Source organism: Canis lupus, chromosome 37, assembly GCF_011100685.1.
Source record: "Canis lupus familiaris isolate Mischka breed German Shepherd chromosome 37, alternate assembly UU_Cfam_GSD_1.0, whole genome shotgun sequence".
Lineage (NCBI taxonomy): Eukaryota > Metazoa > Chordata > Mammalia > Carnivora > Canidae > Canis > Canis lupus.
In genome coordinates, this window is record NC_049258.1 from 18189143 (window position 1) to 18211217 (window position 22075).

Sequence of the window (22075 nt, forward strand, 5' to 3'; positions counted from 1 at the left end):
TGGAAGATAGCATATACTTTCATTTTTTCTGTTTTACCAAATTCATTAATCATTTAGCAGTACTCTGCTAAACAGTTAGTAGATAATCTTATTAAAGTAATTTACTAAAGTGTGAATAAAGCTTAATTATGATGTAATGGCTTTATAAAAAGGAATTGCTGTACCCACTTACATCTCTAGTTGGTAGAATATGGAAGAAAAATACTGTGAAAGCAGGTGTTCTTTATTCCCTTAACTAGTCTCCCAGGAAATAAATCACATGTTATTAAAGACAGCTGTACATTGTCCATTGCTTCTTAGCTTTGTGAGCAGCACCTAAAAGAAATAGTTAAAATATGACTGGAGCAAAGCAAGAATGCATTCTTTAAGCCAGTTATGTTCCAGAGAAACAAAAATAGAATTATGTAGCGCCTTTGCCACCTGATAGCCAGTCATTCAAATTTGCCACCTGATAGCCATTCATCCAAATATTGCATCTTTGCCACCTGATAGCCATTCATTCAAGTACTCATTCATTCATTCATTCATTCACTCATTCATTCATTCATTTTCATTCATGCATTCAACAAATCAGTATCTTATACTACTAGTAAGATTTTAGGGTGATAATTAATGATACATTCTCTTCAACTTCTCTATTTAGAATCAATACAGAAATAAGACACAGTATTCAAACAGCAGTCTAAGTATCAGCTTTATTACTGTTAATGCTGCTTAGAAAACAGGGCCTAGATATGTAACCAAATAAGCTTCTTGGAACTTCTATTCCCTTAGTCAAGTGAACACAACTGCAGCTGTCCCGCCTTGATGTACAACTTAGAACAGGTTTCTTTGAAAAGAGATTAAGAAAGGCTGAGCCAGTCCTGCCCAATTCCATTTTCCAAAGTCACCAATAATTCCTCTTACTTCTTCCTTGTGGACCAGGGGTTAAAAGACCATTTCCAAAGTCTCTGAAAGTTAACTTCATGGTCCAAGGTATGAATTCAGAGAGGTACAAAATGGTTTCTCCAGTCACTCACTATGTGCCAGACATTTTGTTATGTGCTGGTGATCCTGTGTGGGACAGACAGGCAGGCTCTCTGTCCTTGATGTTGTCTGGTGTTGTCTATAGTCTTATTGGAGAAATTAGTTACATGCTTGGATATGGGGCAGTAAATAACAAGTGTCAATTTTTGTTTAGCCTTAACTTGGGAAGGGACAAGTCTTCTGCTCGTTTGGTTAATGCACAAAGATAATCAAACTTGGATTTCTAACAAGTGGTAGGATTTGGGTAGGTAGAAAGAAGAGATGGCAGGGATGAGGGTGAGAACTTGGACATATCCGAGTTATTATAGCTCTTCAAGGCTTATTTTTTCTGACAAAGTCTTCAAAGTCATCTGTAGAGCTGACCTTTCATATACAGCAATTAATCACATTTATACAACCAAAACCAAAACTAAGCAAACAAAAAACAAATGAAAAAAACAATGAAATCCATATTTTACCAGCAAGGGAATAGGGAGAGAGAGAGAAAGGTGGGAGGGACGGTCAGCACTGCTCTCTCCAAACCAACTGCGTTTATCTTACCTTTCCTTTCCATCCACAGAGTACAATTTTATTTTTTAATATTTTTTATTTTTTTAAAGGAGTAACTTTTTAAAAAATATTTTATTTATTCATGAGACACACACACACACACACACAGAGGCAGAGACACAGACAGAGGGAGAAGCAGGCTCCATACAGGGAGCCCGATGTGGGACTCGATTCCGGGTCTCCAGGATCACACCCTGGGCCAAAGGCAGGTGCTAAACCGCTGAGCCACCCAGGGATCCCCGCAGAGTACAATTTTAAATGATCCCTAATAAATAGGGATGTGCATGGATTGGTATGGATGGGGCCTGGGTAGAAGTAATTGACCATAGTCTATGATTTTTTTTTTCCCTTAAAGCATCTGCTTTTTTCCTCCAGAAATCTACCCTCTCTTTACTTAAAGTAATTCCTCACCTGGTTACATGGAAAATTATATTCTTATTCTAACATGTCAATATATATTTACAATGCATAGTTATTTTATCTTTTAAAATCTGTCACCTAAGCATTTGCCAAACACCATGTGATTGATCTCACTGAAATGAGATTCTCAGATAGACATTTCTTGTTCTGTTGCTAAGGTTCCTTTCACGATTATCTTTAGTGGGCCATGCATGTTTGGGTTGTTTTCTACGCATTTTATTGTCAATTTGGTGGAGTCACTATGAATAAAAGCTAATAATAACAACAACATTTAACTAGTCCTTTGACTTTGAGGCACTTAAATCTAAAATTAGATAGTGGATTAAAAGTTAAGTTTTTTTATTGGCTATGATTTTGAGATTTGAAGAATATTCTTATAATTTCATATGCATTTAATTAGTGATGAAGAATTACACTATAATGAAAGTGAGTACTCAATTAATGCTGCTAAGTGCTACTCAATGCTACTCAATTAAGGCGCTAAGTGGATCCTGTCACATATGGAATTTAATTTTCATGAAAGTTTTACTAAGAAAAGTTATTGGAATATTAGTTAAAGACCCAGAAGGGAAAAAGTAAAATGAAGAACTGTAAGGACATGTGAAAAAGAATTGAGACTGTTATCCCAAGTTAACAACAACAAGAGAAAAACAAAGGAAAAATCCAAAGTATCCATCTGCAAATAATGCTCATATGTGTGTTCACATTTTGGAGAATAGTTGTTCTCCATGTCTAGTGAGAGCAAACCGAACTAAAATCCTCCACAATTCCACCAAGCAGGGGTCAGAGTTGACCCACTTTAGAATGTATTGCATGCTTCCTTCTATTGCTCTGCAATGATTGACAAAGAGATGGGCAGCAGCCAATTAGACTCTAATTTCTGTTTGAGTAAGGTGGATATATACATGTTTACTCAACTCATTTTGGTGATTGAGCTTTCACGGTGCAAAATAACTTTTTATCCCTTTGAATTCATCTTACTTTAGACCTTTCACTTGAATCTGTGATGGCAAATTCATATTTTTAATACCTGAGAATAGTATAAGAAATGTAAAATAATTTTTCTTCAAGATTCATTTCCATAAATTATCCTAAAATTAGATAGAATAAAACAGAATTTTCTTCCCATTCCTCTATATTTTAGAATTTACTGGGTAAGGAGAGCTTTCTCATTCTTTGACTATATTTGCAAAGTGAAATAGGGAATGAAACAGTTTGTTAAGTGATTCAAGCACTGTCAGCCTCTTTCATGTGAAATGCCTAGTAAATAGTTATAAATGATCTTTTGTTTTGTATTATCATGATATTTGTCTGAGATCTGCATACATTTTTACACTTAAATGTAGCATACTCAATATGCATATGCTGGTTTAACCATCCACTGATCTTTCCCTTCTTCACCCTTGTCTCCCTCAATGCCACTCATATCTCTTTCCCAACATAATATCTTCACATTATGAGACTAGATTAGAAATGTTATAGAAAGGCATTCTTAGTTAAGAATAATGGAAAGGCAACTCAAAACAAGTATTGCTTATTTTTAAATTCATATCTTGAACAAACTAAAAGCTGAATAATAATGATTAAAATAGTAATGATTTCCAGTATATTCTTATGTTATTTTCTTCAGATTAATACTCAGTAAATATTTAGTCCTGCAACAAGAATTGAACAATTGTCTACTCTATGCCAGGCACTGATGTTGGCCCTGGAGGTACACCAGCAAAGGAAGCCGACCTAATACTCTGCACACCTGAAGTTTGAAAAATAAGGCAGTGGATGATATATTAGGAGGCAATGACTGCTATAAAGGAAGAGTGGACTAAGCAGATAAAGGACTGGGGAAGATATTAGCAGATAGAGCACTGGGGCGCATATAATTATTTTAAATAAGAGGGTCAAGGTAGTTCTCGCCAAGAAAATGGATGACATTTGAGTAGATGTGAAGGAGTCTTTTTTATTTTTAAGATTTATTTATTTATTTTAGGGAGAGGGAGAGAGAATCTCCAACAGGCTCTGCAGAGCACAAAGCCCAACATGGGGCTTGATCTCATGAGATCATGACCTGAACTGAAACCAAAACTTAACTGACTGAGCCACTCAGACACCCCCTGAAAGAGTCTTTAAATTTTGGACTTTAAATTCATAATCTGACATGAATTTCTTTAGTAAAATTTTAATTTGTATTACTTAAAGCATAGATGGAAAAGAAAGGGTGAATTCTTTTATTAAAGAAAAATCTCCCAAAGCCAAGGAAATTTTATCTTTGTTATCCCCAGGTCGTTCAGTGATATTCTTCTTGAGATTTCTTCTTTTTATCATTCATGCAGATATCTAGCTCTTTTGCTAAATGGAGGGCCTAGGGACACTTTTCCATGTATCTCCAGAGCCTAGCATGGGACTTGGCACATTGTAGGTGCTCAGTGATTTTTTTTTTTACCTGAATGTCTAAGCAGTCTTATTGGCATATACATTTTTATTAATCACATAGGGACCATGTCATGACCATGTCTACTAAGGTCATTTACTTCGTAGAATTCATATTTATGTATCCTTCGGTTACTTTCCCTGACACAGTAGGGATGTACAGGCTTCTCTTCATTAAGGTTTCCTTTGTACTTTCAGCATTTGAAGTATTAAGGTGCTCTGGCAGTAGGCACTTAAATTATCACTTAATGTTACAATCTAATTCCTAAGGCTATGGACCTCTTTCTACTAGGATGAGGCTACTGAAATATCTTACAATAGTAACTAGGTGATTTCTTTTGGACTCATTGGAATGAAATAGCATTTGGGGAACTATTAGCTAGCAGAGGGGATTCCAAATAATAGCTCTTTGTTCAGAGTTCCTCTATCAATTCATAGATAAGTCAATTGGCACTCATCATTTTAAACTCATCAGAGGCCCATGTAGTTAAGTGGAATATAAAGGGTACTATAGGCAATAAACAGAAGCCTTGTAACAATATAATGTGTAGTGGGAAAGAGCATTGGAAGATCTATAAAAGCTGCCAAAAAGAACAAAAAATAAAATTAAAGGATCAAAAAGACATATTGAACACAATCTCAGGGACTATTTCAGGCAACAGTAAATGTCTCCTCAAATATATCTTTAAAAGGCTGAAAGCAAAGTAGAAATCTAGTCCCATGGAGAGAGAAAGAAAAATGGCAAGTAGAATTGTAGGAACAAGCTAATAAGAATTGGATTTGCTTATGTTAATTTTTACCTTTCTTTAAAATAATTAGATGGTGTCTAACCCAGAGATCAATTTGCAATTCTTAAATGAGAGAAGAAAAAAAAAGATAAAAAAGTAAATGATATTTTAGGCAAGTATGGCTTAGACTAGGAGAGATAAACTGGTGTATAGAGAACAGTTGCATTTGTAGTTCATGCCCATTTTGCCAACTAACTACAGTTATTTTTAAGTTCTATCAAAGTTACATATTATTTAGGAAAATATTTTCTTCCCTCCTTCCATTTTGTGAAACATGTAGGTTACACATGAATTCCTCAAGAACAGAAAATAGTCCTTTTAGTAGAAAATACTTTTTTGACAGTGAATTTTCATTACTGGACCAAAGAGTTTCACCTAGTGAAACATGTCAGAGATACCTAAGGAATTTTCCCATTAAAAATTCCCCTACTGAGAACCATCACCATAGACATTTGATTAGCTTATAATCTTTAGCAGTACACTGAACATTATTATTCTTACTTTTTAAAATCATCAACCTTGAATTGTAATAAGTCTTGAATTGTAATAAGTCAAGTCATCAGTCTTGAATTGTAAATAAACAATAGTTGGCAAGTTAAAATAAAATGCAAAATAAGAAAATCATGCTATTAGAAGAAGTGACATGCACAGTTGATTTCCTGTATACAGAAGCAGAATTCAGAACTTGTGTAGAAGCCTTGCCACCACTCATATTACATTAATTACTTATTTTTCTTTATGCTGAGTAATTCCAAAGCTTTTAAAAAATTTAAATTCAATTTAGTTAACATAGAGTGTAGTATTAGTTTCAGGGGTAGAATTTACTTATTCATCAGTTGCATACAACTCCCAGTGCTAATTCCATCATGTGCCCTCCTCCATGCCCATCACCCAATTACCCCATCCCTTATTCATCTCTCCTCTAGCAACTCTCAGTTTGTTCCCTATAGTTTAGAGTCTCTTACGGTTTGCTTCCCTCAGTTTTCATCTTATTTTATTTTTTCTTCCCTTCCCCTATGCTTATATGTTTTGTTTCTTAAATTCCAAAAAAAAGTTGCTGAGAAGATAAACCATAATTATTCAAAGATAAAATATCAAGCTTGAGATCTTGAACCCTAGTTCCAAAGCGATACATAAAACGAAACTTTATCTTAAAGATTATTTAATAAGCCAACAAAATTCCTTTGGGTCACTCTGCCTATGGCCACACACATATGCACTCACACACCGAAACATATATAAGAAGTGCAGTACAGCATTTTGTCCAATCTTTCTCAGAAATAGATCCATGCATTGTGCCTCTGATTTTAAAAAAACGAATTCTCCTTTTGAGAGGAGTATCTTCAACATATCAATTTTAATAGGATATACTAAATTATTTTGCATGTAAATATAAGTTCATGTGTGTGCATACCTACTATAAACAATATTTAGGCATAGAGTATATTGGTTTAAAGATGATCAAACACTGCTTTATACATTAAAGAGCAATCATTCGAAAGCCAAGAGATTTGTGTACTTTATACCTAAAAAGGGGCATTGTATTTCTATGGAGAAGATTACTAGAGAAAAATAATCAGGTTTTCCCATTTTAACACTAGAAAAGCTGACTGCCTGTTGCTAAACTAAAAGAGAGTAGTAACAAAGGTCTAGAAATCACTCACTGAGCTTCTGCTGTATGCCAAAGTGTGTGTGTGTGTGTGTGTGTGTGTGTGTGTGGTGGAAGTGGGGGTGGATGGTAGGGTACAAAAGGATTAGACACTATGAGTCTGGTCCTAAAACTGTAAGGGAAAGAAAGTAGAGAATTCCTGTTTCTCTTTAATGGATGCACTTAATCTTCTCAGAGAGAACAGAGAGAACAGCACCCTGATCTCCCTTACTTCAACAATTTCAACTCATGGCCAAATTTATTTATATGTCTATACATTTGCCCTAGCCCTTGAATATTTTAAAGGAAATCTCATATGTCATATTATTTTATTCTTAAATACTTTGCCGTATATCTTTTTTAAAAAGGGACTCTTAAATATAAGCACAGTGCCATCTCCAATCTTAAAAAATTACACCAAAAATTAACCAAATTTCCTCAATTCTTGCAGAGATATTTTCCTTTATATTTTTGTAAAACCATGTTCCACTTATTTTGCCCTGTAGTTTCTTACAGAGTCTACATTTTGCCTCTCAGAATGTGGCTTAACACATTTCTCCCTTCCCTGAATTTTATGGATAGTGAAATTTGACCTAATTTGTTTCAACAGTAGAATTTTGAAGAGCAGCTGATGTCTGCTTCTAAGATAAGTTTCTCTCATTGCACCTCTTCTTAGTCATGGATTTTTCAGAGGCTGGTTCAAAGATTAGTATGGTGAAGTAATCAAATTCAGAATGCCTTATATTCTAAAGAGAGAACCAGACATAGATACCATTAACTCTACTAAAAAATATAATGTGATCTCTTTTTAGATGTTTCCTAGTGCTTCCTTTTGTATCAGTATTAATAGAGGGACAAAGTTTTGGCTCCTCTATGACCATAGAGCTCACCATCACTCTGAGGTTTAAGCTAGAAGAAATCTTAAAGATTATCCATCACATTGTGTTCTGGAGCCCTCTTGTGTGATGGAGTTGTCCCATGGGCTGCCTCTTTACACCAGGTCTCCGGAACACAATGTGATGGATAATCTTTAAGATTCCTTCTAGCTCTAAACCTCAGAGTGATGATGAGCTCTATGGTACAATACACAATGTTTTTGCAAACTCATGAAGTTCCCTTAAAGCAAGACACGGGCCATGCTCTGGAATAGTAAGGGGAAAAAGATAGACTTAACATTTCAGCTCAACAGAAGTATTTCTGGATTGTCAATAATTCTACAAGTAGACTTAGAATAGACAGTGTATGAACATGCTTCAGTTCTTTTTTCAAGCAAAACAAAACAGCTGCCAGTGACTAGAGCCATACGTTTGAAGAAAAGTGACAAGGAACAGGGGAGCAACTCCAAATAGAGGCAGTGTGGTTTCATCAACTATGGTGTATATTTATTTAAAAAGTGTGTGTATCATATCTTTGGATATTTCTCAACTAGTTGTGCCTCATGTTTTGTATTCAGCTAAGATTCATGGATCTGTTTCTTTAGGCGCAGACAGCACACATTGTCCTGGAAGATGGAACTAAGATGAAAGGTTACTCCTTCGGCCATCCATCCTCTGTTGCTGGTGAAGTGGTTTTTAACACGGGCCTGGCAGGGTGAGTAATGCTCGTGCTCCAAGGTTTTACTCTTCCTCTGTGTAGAGGAATAACTAGATGACCTGACTCACAGTGGGAAGTTGAAATCATCACATCATAATAAGACTACATATTCTCCTGACGTTGCTCTGTGCTTGCATGTGGTCTATTCCAGCATACACACAAACTCTTCCCTGCTGCGGTAAAATGAAAGAACACAAACACTCGTATTCCCCTGAAAATAAAGAATAAAATTAATCCTAGAAACCTCGAGTCCAAGGACACAGGTTATATGAGATTACTAAATGGCTTCTGCGAGGGAAGGTATAGATCTGAGTCAGGTAAAAACCAGAGCAAGGAAAAGGATGGGTAGCACACTGGTGCCATTCCTTTAACACAGTTAAGAATCCACCTTACGCATCTACTATGAACTACTATAAGGAGCTAAGAAAGTTCTTAGGTATTCTGTGTAATTTCGCACTATAGTAAGAAAGGTGAAATAACAGATACATTTATTGTCTTACAGGTTCAGAGATCTAATATTTTCAAAATTTATCAATTGAGACTCAACTCAGTGTTTAAGATTTGCTAATAGACGTGTGGCAACAAAGATAAGAGCTGCCACAGAAATCACACAGCTGTTCTAATCAACCAACAAATGTCTGTTCATTGGGAACCAGAAGACTAAAGTTCTGATCAACTTTCAATGACAATAGATTCTGCAATATTGAGAAAAATCACTTAACCTTTCTGAATCCTAGTTTCCACATCTAAAAATGAAGGAGCTGTATTAGATAGCAATTTGTAGCTGAGATTAAAAAAACAAACAAGCTGAGTCCTTTAAAAAAAATTTGGCTGGGTGATTTCAAGAGGTTTCCATTAGAGATTCAATGGACTAAACTTCCTTGGAGTATTTGAGAAATTCTTTAGGAAAATTCAGTTAACCTTATAAAGACAAGGAGACATTGGGTTAACTGATATCGAAGTTATCGACTGATCAAACTTACATTATATTATTAACATACATTCTTCTGTAAACTCTCGACTCTCTGTTTGAAATGAAGAATATTAGGTGGGTTTTAAAATAGTTCCACTGGTGAGAACATTAAATTACAGTGTATGAAAGCTGTTTGCAAAGTTTTGCTTCACCAGGCAATTATTTAAGCTTTTCGACAGCACTAATTACTAGCTGTGTTAATATACCTGCCAACAAACAACTGTTTAATATAGATCAGAATGATGGAGGGCACTAGAGTTTTCTTCCCTGTGATAGATTATGGGTAATAAATCTTGTCACATCACAAAAGTCAAACAGGACCTGATGGATTAATTTGCTTCTAACACTGCAGTTCTCTAGGACAAGCAGTATTTATTCATTTACCAGAGAGAGTATTGTAAGCATATGTTTAAAGGGAACGGCCGGTTCTTTTATGGAGAGAAAGAAGAAAGGGAAGTAAAATTAAATTAATTAAAGATGTTTTTGAAGTAGAAAAGGCATTCATTAATAAGATTAGTCCACAGACCCTATTTTCCATTGAGAATTGTTGCTTTCATTCATTGTGTGGCTCACTCAGCAAGGTGGTTGATAATTAAAGGGGTTATTTTGTTTTTCATCTTCAAGAAATGCATTTATATTGTGTGTAAGCCTTGGTTAAAAAATTATCAGTTCCTGACAGGTGAGAGGCATCTGAGAAATTAGCTGATGGAGGTGTGGATAAATATTACAGCACTCTAGTCACCTCAGGGGTTGCTGAGCTGAAAGACTAAGTGTTTTGTTGACAAAGGTAGTTCTGGGAGGAGTTTGTCTGGATGGGGTTGAAGAATTTATGTTGACTACTGCCTGAGTTGAACTTTATTGGTTTCAAGGTTGTTGATTCTGTCCCCCTCAGCACCTGAATTCATTTCAGTAGTACTAATCCACAAGAAAAATTTGGTTTAACTCTTTCTGCAGAAAGTGAAAAAGTGAGTGGGGCAGTGGGTGAGTACAGGGGTGGGGGGAATCGCATTTGCATTGTATTCAGCACAGAGAACAGCTACAGATAACTGCTGGTATTTACTGGAATAATGTTTCTTAATATTAAGAATAAGAGTGATATACATGCATATATATATATATATATCATAAAATTGAGACTATATGTGTCTTTAACTTTAAAATAAAGACCTAATGCATTCCTCCCTAATTCCACATTAGTACTTTAAATAGTTATTTGGAATCTTTTGATTTAGAAGTCAGAAGTGCTTCAGGTTAATTCTTGTGGGATTGATTTTTTTCTAAGTTGATAATGATTCTCAAACCTATATACCTCTTTCAAAATCTATTTTAACAATCAACTGTATTGAGCAATTCTTTCTTAGAATATATGTATTCTTGTTTTTCCCCTTTTCTAGACTTTAAAATAAAAACCTACGACCTTTAGGTTATTGGGTAATTCTAGCACAGAGATGAACTCAGTCCTTTTAAATGTTCAATGAATTTTAATAAACGTAGATACCCATGAAGTCACTGGTGATGCCAGTGACTTACCAGAGATGTAATCAGGATACTCTTCAGTTTCCTAAAAGACATTTTAAAAAAGTAACTTAAACATTTTTAACAATTAATATTTTGGTGAAACTGGGAGCCCTTAATAGTAAATATCAGTTTGGATTCATGTCTGGTAGGCAAGGAGAAACTTCAGGATACCTTCAAACTTTAAATAGAACAGTTTTTTTTCAAAGTGAAGACCCATGAAGGAAGTTTTTAAGGAATTAAAGAGTTGAAGAAGTAGAGAGGATGAAAATTATGTGCCTTAGTACTTAGTACTTATGAGTCAGTCTATCTTAAGAGCAGAATCAGACCCACAGATACAGAGAACAAACTGATGGTTGCCAGAGGGAAGGGGGGGTAACATTGTGTGTCAACTATACTCAAATGAAAAAGCTTTTTCAAAAAATCAGTTTGTCTTTTCATATCAGTAATGTGATGGGATAGCTTTTCATACTCTACCATAAAATTTCTTTAGATTTGTAAAATCTAGAGGCATCCTTATAGGATTTTAATCTCATGTTCTCTGATTGTCAAGAGTTCAATAATTAAGAGTACGTATGTGGATTGTAGTTTTGTAGTTACATACATTTTTTTGTTTGTAATTTTTTGGCATCTTTACTCAGGTACCCGGAAGCTCTTACTGACCCTGCCTACAAGGGACAGATTCTCACCATGGCCAATCCCATTATTGGGAATGGTGGAGCCCCTGACACTACTGCACTGGATGAACTGGGACTTAGCAAATATCTGGAGTCTGATGGAATTAAGGTAGTGCCAGTGATGACTATTTAAAAAGTCTCAATTCAGGGCACTTAGCTGGCTCAGTTGCTAGAGCATGAGACTCTTGATCTCAGGGTTGTGAGTTTGAACCCCACGTTGGGAATGAAGCCTACTTTAAAAAATTAATAAAAAGTCTCATTTGGGGGGGTAGTTGATTTATTTTTAAGAATTTAAGGTGGTCAAAGTTTTTCCTCAATACTGTAGTACAAACCATTAAACTTGTGTTCTCAACCTTATGTATATGAGAATAATTTTTAACATGATATTATTTTGAATCTCATTTTTCATGGCACTTTGCATTTGTTCTTAATGCCTTGGATGAAACTTGGCTAATTTGGAAAGATGTTGCTATAAGTCTAAATGACAACTATGCTACAAGAAATGGTGATGAATTATGTTTTAAAAGGTCTTTGGTAATCAACTCTGTATCAACTATTTGCCTTTTAATCTTATCCTACTTAGGGGATGAATAAAAGATAGCTATGTGCCAGTCTAAAAGTAAACACATTAAGATTTCCTAATCAAAATAAATTTGGATAATATTAGGAATGTGGACCATAGAAACAATAAAAAAATGTATATTCCAAATTCATCACTCTATTTTTCTTTTTCTTTTTTTTCCCCACTCTATTTTTGAATGGCTTGGACTGATCATTTAGCTTAATTCTATTTCTCACCATTTTCCCCATATATCTCAGTCTCCTTTAAATGAAGATGAAAAATTATTTACTCTTCATGTATATTAAAGTAATTATTAATTAGACTATTGTTAAATGCCACGGAGAAAAAGTACCAAGGTGCTGAGATGGGAGCCTAGCTTAGTCATTGAATTTGGCAAATGGGGTAAGACTATTCCTCGACGTGGTAATTAAGGTAATAACGATGTATTTTAAGAGAAGAATGATGATCATCTTTTTTTTTCATGTCTCCATAATTTTAAGCCTTGTATCTGTGGATATAATAAACATTTTTTTAAAAATTGCAAACAGACTCGTAAGACAAGTCACAAGAGTTGGATAGTATTTTGTGGTCACCCCTTTAAAACAATTCCCTGTCTTTCCAGGTTGCAGGTTTGCTGGTGCTGAATTATAGCGATGACTACCACCACTGGCTGGCTACCAAGAGTCTCGGGCAGTGGCTACAGGAAGAAAAGGTGAGAAATATGCAGGCTGACCTGTCTGGACTAATTCTCTTCTAAACACCAAGGGCCATGTGTTTTTGGTTTAATCCACTACGTGGCACTCACACAGGCTTGGTAACATTTCTTTTTGGGGAAAGGACCTAGAGAATGTTTTAGAATCTCTTATTTTCTTGAGCCACTTAATTTTCCCATCCCCTTATATCCAGGATTGCGACATACAACTTGCATCATGGGTTCTAGTACCGGCTTTACCGTTAACTATCTGTGTGATTTTGTGCAGATCGTGTAATCATACCATACTTCCTAAATGTTTAGCTCTTATGGGATAAATAGATTGCTATTAAATTTCTTTCTGCTCAAACATTACTACTCTATGACATATAATTTGATATAATCTTATTTGAAGTAGTAATTGAAAAGGGTTATAAAACCTTGTCTTATACTTTCCTTAGTTTAAGTATTATTTTCTAATCAAATAAGAGGATTTTCCCTGGTTTCAATATCAGATGTACTTAAAGTTAAGAGACCTGCTATATTTTTGGCTTCATCTCCAGTGTTGCTATAGCTGTTTTTTGTTGAATTACTGTGGGGTCTATAACTGATAGAGTATTATTCTGAGAAGCTCTGCCACACAGTGAACATCTACCTAAATATTGCTCCTTTCTGACAAATCAAGAAATCTTGATGTTGGCTTCCTGGGTTTCATTCTTTCTAAATCTTAAAGAGGGAGAAGAAGGCATCTATATCATCCTCTGAATCATTGCTCTTTCATTCTCAACCATTATCTGAATTCACCTCCATTCCCGAGACAGCTAATTTTTGTAACGGTCATTTAGGAGACCCTCCGCTTAATGTTTCCTTTGTGTCATCAGGCAACTGATATTACAGCTGCTCTGTGTCAGAACCAATGGTTTGAGTATAATCTTAATCCATGACTTGTTAGTTTGTTTTTAAAATGTGCTTTGAAACTTCTTTCATGATCACAGACACATAGAGTAGAAGAGGGTCTAAGTAACTAGTTCACCTCTTTCTGTGTACAGTGAGGAAGAACACGTTGCTCAAACATCACTCAAATAAATGGGAAGAAAAAAAATTAGAACCTGTTTTGCTGCTTCCTAACTCATTGCCCTTTTATTTTACCACATCTGTCTCTATCCAACCACTCAAAGAAAAGAAAACATGGTGGTATTGCCTGATTTCCTAATAGGATGGCCAAATCTCATTACAACCTGACTACTTAATAAGCATCTTCAGAAAAATGAGTTGAGTGTCTCATAGGTAGCCAGAACATTTGGCTTAAAATGTGGATTTGCACATTATTTATATTTCATTGCTTATGAAGTTCACAAATTACATTATTTATATATATAAATACATTTAATATATAATTATATATTATTATATATTATAATATATATAAATATGTAACATTACCTATTTAACATCCTGTTGTAAAAAGAAACAACACTGTAGCAGAAGATTGATGTTCCGAATTTCTCATTTTTTATTCTGAGGAAGGGCCTGGGTATTAAGAGTCCTGTTCCCAACTGGAACAGCAATTTACCGTGTTCTGACAACACAGTCACCCTGGGTCAGAGAAAAGAAAGAGCAGGGAAATTATTTACTGCTCAAGAAGATAGATGATGCTAAGTTTATAACTTGAAAACAATATGCTGGATCTAATTTCCTCCAATTTCACTGTCACTACAAATTTTTTTTCTTATAGGTCCCTGCAATTTATGGAGTGGATACAAGAATGCTGACTAAAATAATTCGGGATAAGGTATGATCATCATCTTTAGCCAATTCTAAGTTTCTCTCTCTCTCTCTCTACATAGATAGATAGATGATAGATGATAGATAGATAGATAGGTAGATATGGATATCTATCTATATATATATTCCTGATACATATCGTATATAGTATATTTATGATGCTCACTCTTTATAAATTAAAAAATATAATATATATTCTATTTTTTATCAGTGCTTGAGGAGTCCAACGAAAAAATTTTTATGAGAGAAAAAATCGGACCAGTTTCTGTCATTTGGGCCTCTGTCATCTTGTTTTACTACTTCTGATGTATTTTCAAGACTGAATACTTGATTGGGAAGCTTGTTGCCAAATGGACTCGAGATTAATTCACTTGGCAGCAGGTTATTTAGCGCCCACTGTGTGTTCACTGTCCCAGTGAGTCGAGGCCTTTATAATTCTGCTCAAGTGACAGGGTTAGTGAGACCAGTGGAGAAGGTAACCAGGTGCATAATGATTTTGCCTCAATTTAATAGTGACCTGCTGAAAAAGGCAAACAAGGAAGTGTGCAGCATTGGTGCTGTTATTTGTTTAGTCTTGGAAGAGTAATCTGTAAAATTAATGAGTTATATTTCATGGGTGTGTCCAATGAACCCTGCAAACGTTACTTCAGTTATATAGTCTTTCGTAAGACTGTACCAATGCCCGAGATGATAAAAGGTAATTTTATTTTTTGCTTGCATATCTGATTGCTGAACCATCTGACCCCTCCTTTTGAGAATATGTCATCATCATCTGCTTGCTTCTTCTAGTTGGAAAAGGAGGGCACTATTTTTTTCCCTACACAAAACCTTCATATCCCAGACCAGAAAGAGAATTACCTCACTAATGCTAACTTAATTCCCCAAATACCACTAAAGTTTCCCATTGAATTTTATTACATAAAAAAAGGAAAAAAAAAGAAATAATACTATTTCAAAGTGAAATAGACTCTTCAAGAAGATCTATTGTAGACTCCTTATCAGAATGCACATTGACATAGGATCTCTGTAAAGAGAAAGAAGAGCTTTCTGAAAACAGCTCTTTGAAGAAGGCACAGCCACACACCCATGACTGGAAGGAAGACAGTGAGAGCTTACACAGTCCTTCCACTCCACCTATTATTTTACTTCCTCCTCCATAATTTTCCTGAGATACCAATGAGAATGACATGCTGGTACTTTCCACCCTTACTCATTCCCAGGTGACTGCTCCTTTCCTTAAGGGATACATTTCAGAAGGAAATAAAGGCTTCTTTCTTTTCCCTTCAATGCAGTGATTTCCTTGGACCAAGGCAAATCAATGAATTATCTTGACTTTCCCCAACCCCACCTGGTAAAGTCTTGGTTACTAAATGCAATATGCTATTTTTGTTAAATAGATAAAGCTAGGCCTACTAGCAAATAAGGAACTCTTATGACATATCTAATAATAAAACATTTGCTGTGTTCAGGCTAGCAAGGCTAATTTGTGAAAACCTCACAGAGGTCAAAACATTCTTTAAAATTCAGGGCCTTAGGGACAAAAGGACATTAACACATTCAAATCAGCAAATATTTTCAACTCCACTTCTCAAAGGTTGTGACTTATAGAGCATTTTCACATCACTTTGTAAATGAATTTTACTACCCTAATTTACTTAATTCTCCTTCTTTTCAAATTTCTACAACTTTTAGATTTCTTATTTTCTTCTCAATAGATTGTCTCATCCATGTCCCCAGTGAACTATCTTTAGGGCACATGCACCGAGGGAAGAGGTACCCTAAATGCTCTAATTTGCACCAGCCTGGAACTCAGTCGGACACCTGAATTCTGATGCCTTTTGAATTTGCTTACTCTAGGTGCCAGTTTCCACCCTAAAAATAAATAAATAAATAAATAAATAAATAAATAAATAAATAAATAAATGAATTGTACTTCCCAGGGTGTTTCTCAAAACATATTGTGCAAATTAATTCGTCTTTCCTGGTTGGGAAGATGAGAAACTTCTGCTGATGGTTATGAGTAGCTATAGAGACATTTAGATCTTGGAGCAGCCATTTCAATCCTCATGGATGGATCCTGTCAGTACCTTAACTATTGCTCCCTTTTAACTGTCTAATTTTGTTTTTGATAGGGTACCATGCTTGGGAAGATTGAATTTGAAGGTCAGTCGGTGGATTTTGTGGATCCAAATAAGCAGAATTTGATTGCTGAGGTTTCAACCAAGGTGAGAGATTTCCCTTCATTTTTTTTTTTGTAGTTTTATTTCTTAGAATATCAAAATCTTCACGTAGGCTGAGGTCATCTTCCTGAAGCACCCACGTTGGGGGGGGGGGGGAGGATCTCATAGCTGCTAAGATATATATTACAAATCGATGCATTTATTTTTTTAATTTGTTTAAAGATTTTATTTATTTATTTATTTATGACAGAGAGAGAGAGAGATAGAGAGAGAGAGAGGCAGAGACAGAAGCAGGCTGCATGCAGGGAGCCCGACGTAAGCCATCCGGGCTGCCCCAAATCGGTGCATTTAAAGTTAGTAACTTTTACTTGCTGCAATGTAGCATCATTCAGAATGACTCTAGAGAACAGCATCTTATGAAGAATTCGTGCTGTGAGAACTTTGGTGCACCAGGGCCTTTCCTTAAGAAAATGTTATTAAAAGACTGAAAAATCACCTAATTAATAGCATGTCAGCTTCAGTGAAAACATACATTGATATTATCTGATATTCCCATTCCTATGCCTATTCACATGGAAAGGGGGACCATGATTATGGGTCCCTGAGGATTAGTCCTAGCCTTGATGCTGCCGTTGGGCACAAACATGCATTCACAGGATGGTGAAGCATAAGAAATATGAGTTGCTAAAGACAGTGAATTTTATTTATTTTTTAAAAAATTTTAAGAAGATTTTATTTATTTATTCATGAGAGACACAGAGAGAAGCAGAGACACAGGCAGAGGGAGAAGCAAGCTCCATGCAGGGAGCCCGATGTGGGACTCCAGGATCATGCCCTGGGCCAAAGGCAGGCACCAAACTGCTGAGCCACCCAGGCGCCCCAAGACAGTGAATTTTAAATTAGACATGTAATTGTTTATATATTTGGAACCTGATTATGTCATATGCAATATTCCCTTGTTTTTAATTCTAGAATATGTCCATTCAAATGGCATGAAACTTTTTTTGTTTTTGTTTCTATACATTCCCCTGTAAAGTGATTTAGTTGAAGACACAGCATGAAAAAGGGTGATTTTTCCTTTTAGAATTGAAAACTACCTTGGAGATCTACTGTGGCCTTTTCCACATGTGAGGAGCACTGACCTAGAGAAATTCACCTTAAAATAAATTCTGTAGTCATAAGGTTAAAAATAGTGCATAATACATTCCTTTCTTCAAGACTCATAATGCACATTCATATATTCATGCGTCTGTGGGGTCTTGCTTAAAACTTGCCATTCTGTATGGGGAGTATATAATGTACTTTGTGTGGGGACCAGCAACAAGGAGCCTCTCTGTATTTTTGTCTACATCAAATCAAGAGAGCGATTGCAATGGTGAAAACTGACTCTGTTTCTTAATGCTAGTGCAATTAAATAATTTCACTGTAGCTGTGATAAAATGAGTGTTTGTATCAGATTATATTTCTTCTCTGAGTTTTGTTTGGAGATGTTTGATAACTTAATTCATTGTCTTGTAATTGCAATTTGATGTAGCTACAACTAGATGGTAATACTGCTTTCTTTTGTAGTAGAAGCCTAAGGTTAAAAATAAATCTATACTTTTTCAAATTATTTGATGAGAGAGCTGATCTGTAGCACTTATGGATCAGCTCAGCAATAATTTCCCCAGATCATGGAAGGAATGGGACATTTTTTTTTCTCTAGAATAGTTAACAGGGGAAAAAATGTGACAAATTTTATAGATAGATAGATAGATAGATAGATAGATAGATAGATAGATAGATGATAGATAGATAGATAGATGTATTTCAAGTGCAATTTAAGGATTATGATTTCCCATTCTATAGAGTTTGTGGAAAGTGGCGAGTAGACATTTCAGTTAAAGTAAAATGCTCTTTCAAATATCCAGGTTGCAACTTTCCTCTAAAACCTTTTGGAAACATTGAAATCATCCTAAATACAGGATATACTAGGTAGCTCTCAAAGCCATAGTCAGTGTGGGCACCCAGCCCTCTAGGCTTTCTCTCCACTTCTATTATTTCTCCTTTTATGACTTTGGGGAACTGCTTCTTGGGTAAATGCCTGTGAAAATGGATCTAGCTCCAAGCAGTGCTTAAGATGTAGGTAATGATTATGATATGCTCGGGGATCCTTTTATGAAGTCTACCATTTAAATGTAAATGATTGCATAACCTAAAGAGACCAGTGGTCTACACTAGTTTAGCAATCCTCTGCCTCTCATACTGATTTTATCCATTAGCTCCACTGCATAAGCCTAATGCGCAACAGCTCTGGCCCATCCAAACTTTATTGCAAGTTGAGGATCAAGTGGTATTTAAAGCATGATGTATCTATTACCACATCTATCTAGCGCTGAATCAGGCAATGATACTTGAAAATTCCATTGCCACTGGTTGTTAATGAGGTAAAACATGGGAGAGATTATTGTTAACTATGGAAGCAACTAATTTCTTAGGGATCATTGTTATTACTGTAATCAACATTTTGTATAAAACAGCAAAGTATCATTTCCCTCATAAAAAAAAAAAAGATACAGTTTGTGGCACTCGCTGTGCCTTATAAATTGATTGTTAACAGCCAGTCACTCCCTAGTAGTTAGCAATCAATCTGTTGCCAATAGAAGTGCAAAGCATCCTCAGATGTGTTTATGATATTGGCGTGTTGCTCCTGGCTGGTACTTCCCTCTCACTGTCTGCTTGTTAAAATGGCAGGATGTCAAGGTGTATGGCAAAGGAAACCCCACGAAGGTGGTAGCTGTAGACTGTGGGATTAAAAACAATGTAATTCGACTACTAGTAAAGGTAAGTAATCTGTTCCGTCTGAAAGGTGAGGATTTGTAATTTTTTGAGGATTTGTAATATTGATCTTTCATGTTAAACTGATCTCCTTTCTCTGTTTCAGAGAAAATTTGTGTGTTCCCTTGGAATGTCGGGGGATCTGCTCTCTAGTTGTCTTTGATCTACAAAATAACACATGTATCCCTGTTAAAATTAGAGATGTAGACTATATTTTTAAAAAAAAATCTTTAAAGGCCACAAACACAGAGAAGAATGATGGCTATTCTTACCACATATTGACTGACATTCTGAGATATGCCATGTTTACTTTCTTTGGGTTTAGAGATGACCAGTCAGTTGGAGAATTCCTCTACTGGACTCTGTTTATTATGTGCCAGCTGTTTACAGGGATCATGGCCTGATACAGTACAAATTTTCATGTGGATTGATATAAACTTTTAGACAACCAACTAAAATCAAACCTTAAAAATCCTTCAGAAGGGTGTCACCATTATCATAATTTTTTCTTGAATATTGTTTTGTTGCGATTTTTCCTCCTCCCACCTCTCCATCTCTCCCTCTCTATCTGTGTCTCTCTGTTTCTGCTGATGCTGTCTCAGAGATCAAAGACTGTGTTTCTCTCTCTCCCTCTTGTTCTCAAACACGCATGCATACACAACATGCACACACACACACACACACAGACATTTGCATAACACCAACATAGTGTGAGTGTAGAGGAATCCTTCAAATCACCTTTGCTTTGTTAGAGAATATCACCAACATCCAAATCATGATTTCATATTCTGGTCAATTTTATTAACTAAAATTTGCATGGACTCTTCAGTAGCAGATGCTGTCAATGGCCTATTTATATCTCCTTCTCATTTTACCATTATAAGGCATTTTGCCCAACCACCACTTGAAACGTCTCTACTTCATTGCCTGCAGCCTCTCTTCAGATGGTTGGAGCCTGTTGGGAAGTAGGAAATACCACACAATTAATGATCCCAGAGCAATTCCGACCCAATGACTAGAGAAGGTCAGCGTGTAGATATCCGAACTTCTTTGTCCCATGACTGAGCTATCTTGAGGGTGGATAGTCAACACTGGCTCTCAGAGCTCCTCAGTGGACTGAAGCTCTAGTTGTCCACAGGGCTTGGTAATGCACACTTCATGGGGTGCTTCACAGTGTCACTTTCTGTTGGTACTTCTTAGAAACCCTTCCAATTATACTTCTTTCCCTCAAACCCTTGTCTTAGGAAATGCTTCAAGGGAAACCATCAAAGATATCTTCCTACCGACTTCTATATACAAAAGTTCTAATTATTCTCTCAGAGGTATAAATACTACAGGTAATATGAGAAAACCCTAGGAAAGAAGGCTGATGAAATTTGGTCAGATTTTTTAAAAAGCAAAACTAAAAAAGGTGAGAGGTGGACCAACTAAAAATTTGCAGAAAATAGATTTATCTTTTTTTTTTTTTTTGGTCACTCTCTCTACCACAGGTAGTGAAAATAACCTATATTCCTGGGTTCCCAGTCAGGAAATCTTTAGGCTCTGAAACCTCTTGAAGTAGGGAAAGTGTGTTATCTATTTTTTCAGGATCAAAAGTTTAGTGGTATTTTTTTCTCCACTTTCTATTGACCATTGGCTTTGTATACATCACACAAAACACAGTGAGCCACCAAGGACATTTTCCTCAGCATTCTCTGTTTGAATCATGTACTATTCTTCCCTCCACCTTAGGGAGAGGTTAGTCAAGAGATAGTCTAGGCAAAATTACCCTTTGGCAAATAAAAATATTATTAAATTGATCATTTTTGCCTCTCTTTTCCAGCGAGGAGCTGAAGTGCATTTAGTTCCCTGGAATCATGATTTCACCAAGATGGAGTATGATGGGCTTTTAATTGCCGGAGGACCCGGAAACCCCGCTCTTGCGCAACCACTAATCCAGAATGTCAAAAAGGTGCAGTAAACCTGGGGATAGTGTGTATCTGTGTGTGAGGTAGAGGAAGTCTGCTCCATGCTGCTGAAAAGGTGGTAATATATTTTAGGTATTTAGATGTTCTTTAGTGCTCCTATCTGTGACCTCTGGGGCAGTGTCAGCTATTATATGAGAGGAACCAGTGAGGAGAGAGCACCAGAGGAAAAATAACCTTTATTCAGGCAAAGTAACTCAGATTGTGTCCTTGAGTTAAGAGAGCTAGAGTCCATCTCCATATATGCCTTTCTGTACAATTGTAAAATGACAGTTCATGTTTCTCACCATGATCTTGGGATCTATAACAGCTTCAAGTTTCTGAAGATAAATATTAAGTTTTGTTTAGTTTGAATATTAGGTACATTTTTCAAATTCTGCTGCTACACATTTGTCAGTCGTATTCTTATTTATAGTCTAACTTTTTATTCAATTACTCTTCTCTTTACCTTGTTAATTAA

At 35.8% G+C, this 22075-nt stretch overlaps 1 protein-coding gene across 1 annotated transcript in view; it reads left to right on the forward strand.

The window, feature by feature from the left end:
- CPS1 (carbamoyl-phosphate synthase 1) overlaps nucleotides 1-22075 on the forward strand; it is a 120155-nt gene that overhangs the window by 13279 nt on the left and 84801 nt on the right. The window contains exons 2-8 of the mRNA XM_038585639.1: nucleotides 8339-8448; nucleotides 11581-11725; nucleotides 12801-12890; nucleotides 14605-14661; nucleotides 16787-16879; nucleotides 19568-19657; nucleotides 21474-21602. Of these exons, the coding sequence (XP_038441567.1) occupies nucleotides 8339-8448; nucleotides 11581-11725; nucleotides 12801-12890; nucleotides 14605-14661; nucleotides 16787-16879; nucleotides 19568-19657; nucleotides 21474-21602 (714 nt within the window). The remainder of the gene's footprint in view (nucleotides 1-8338; nucleotides 8449-11580; nucleotides 11726-12800; nucleotides 12891-14604; nucleotides 14662-16786; nucleotides 16880-19567; nucleotides 19658-21473; nucleotides 21603-22075) is intronic.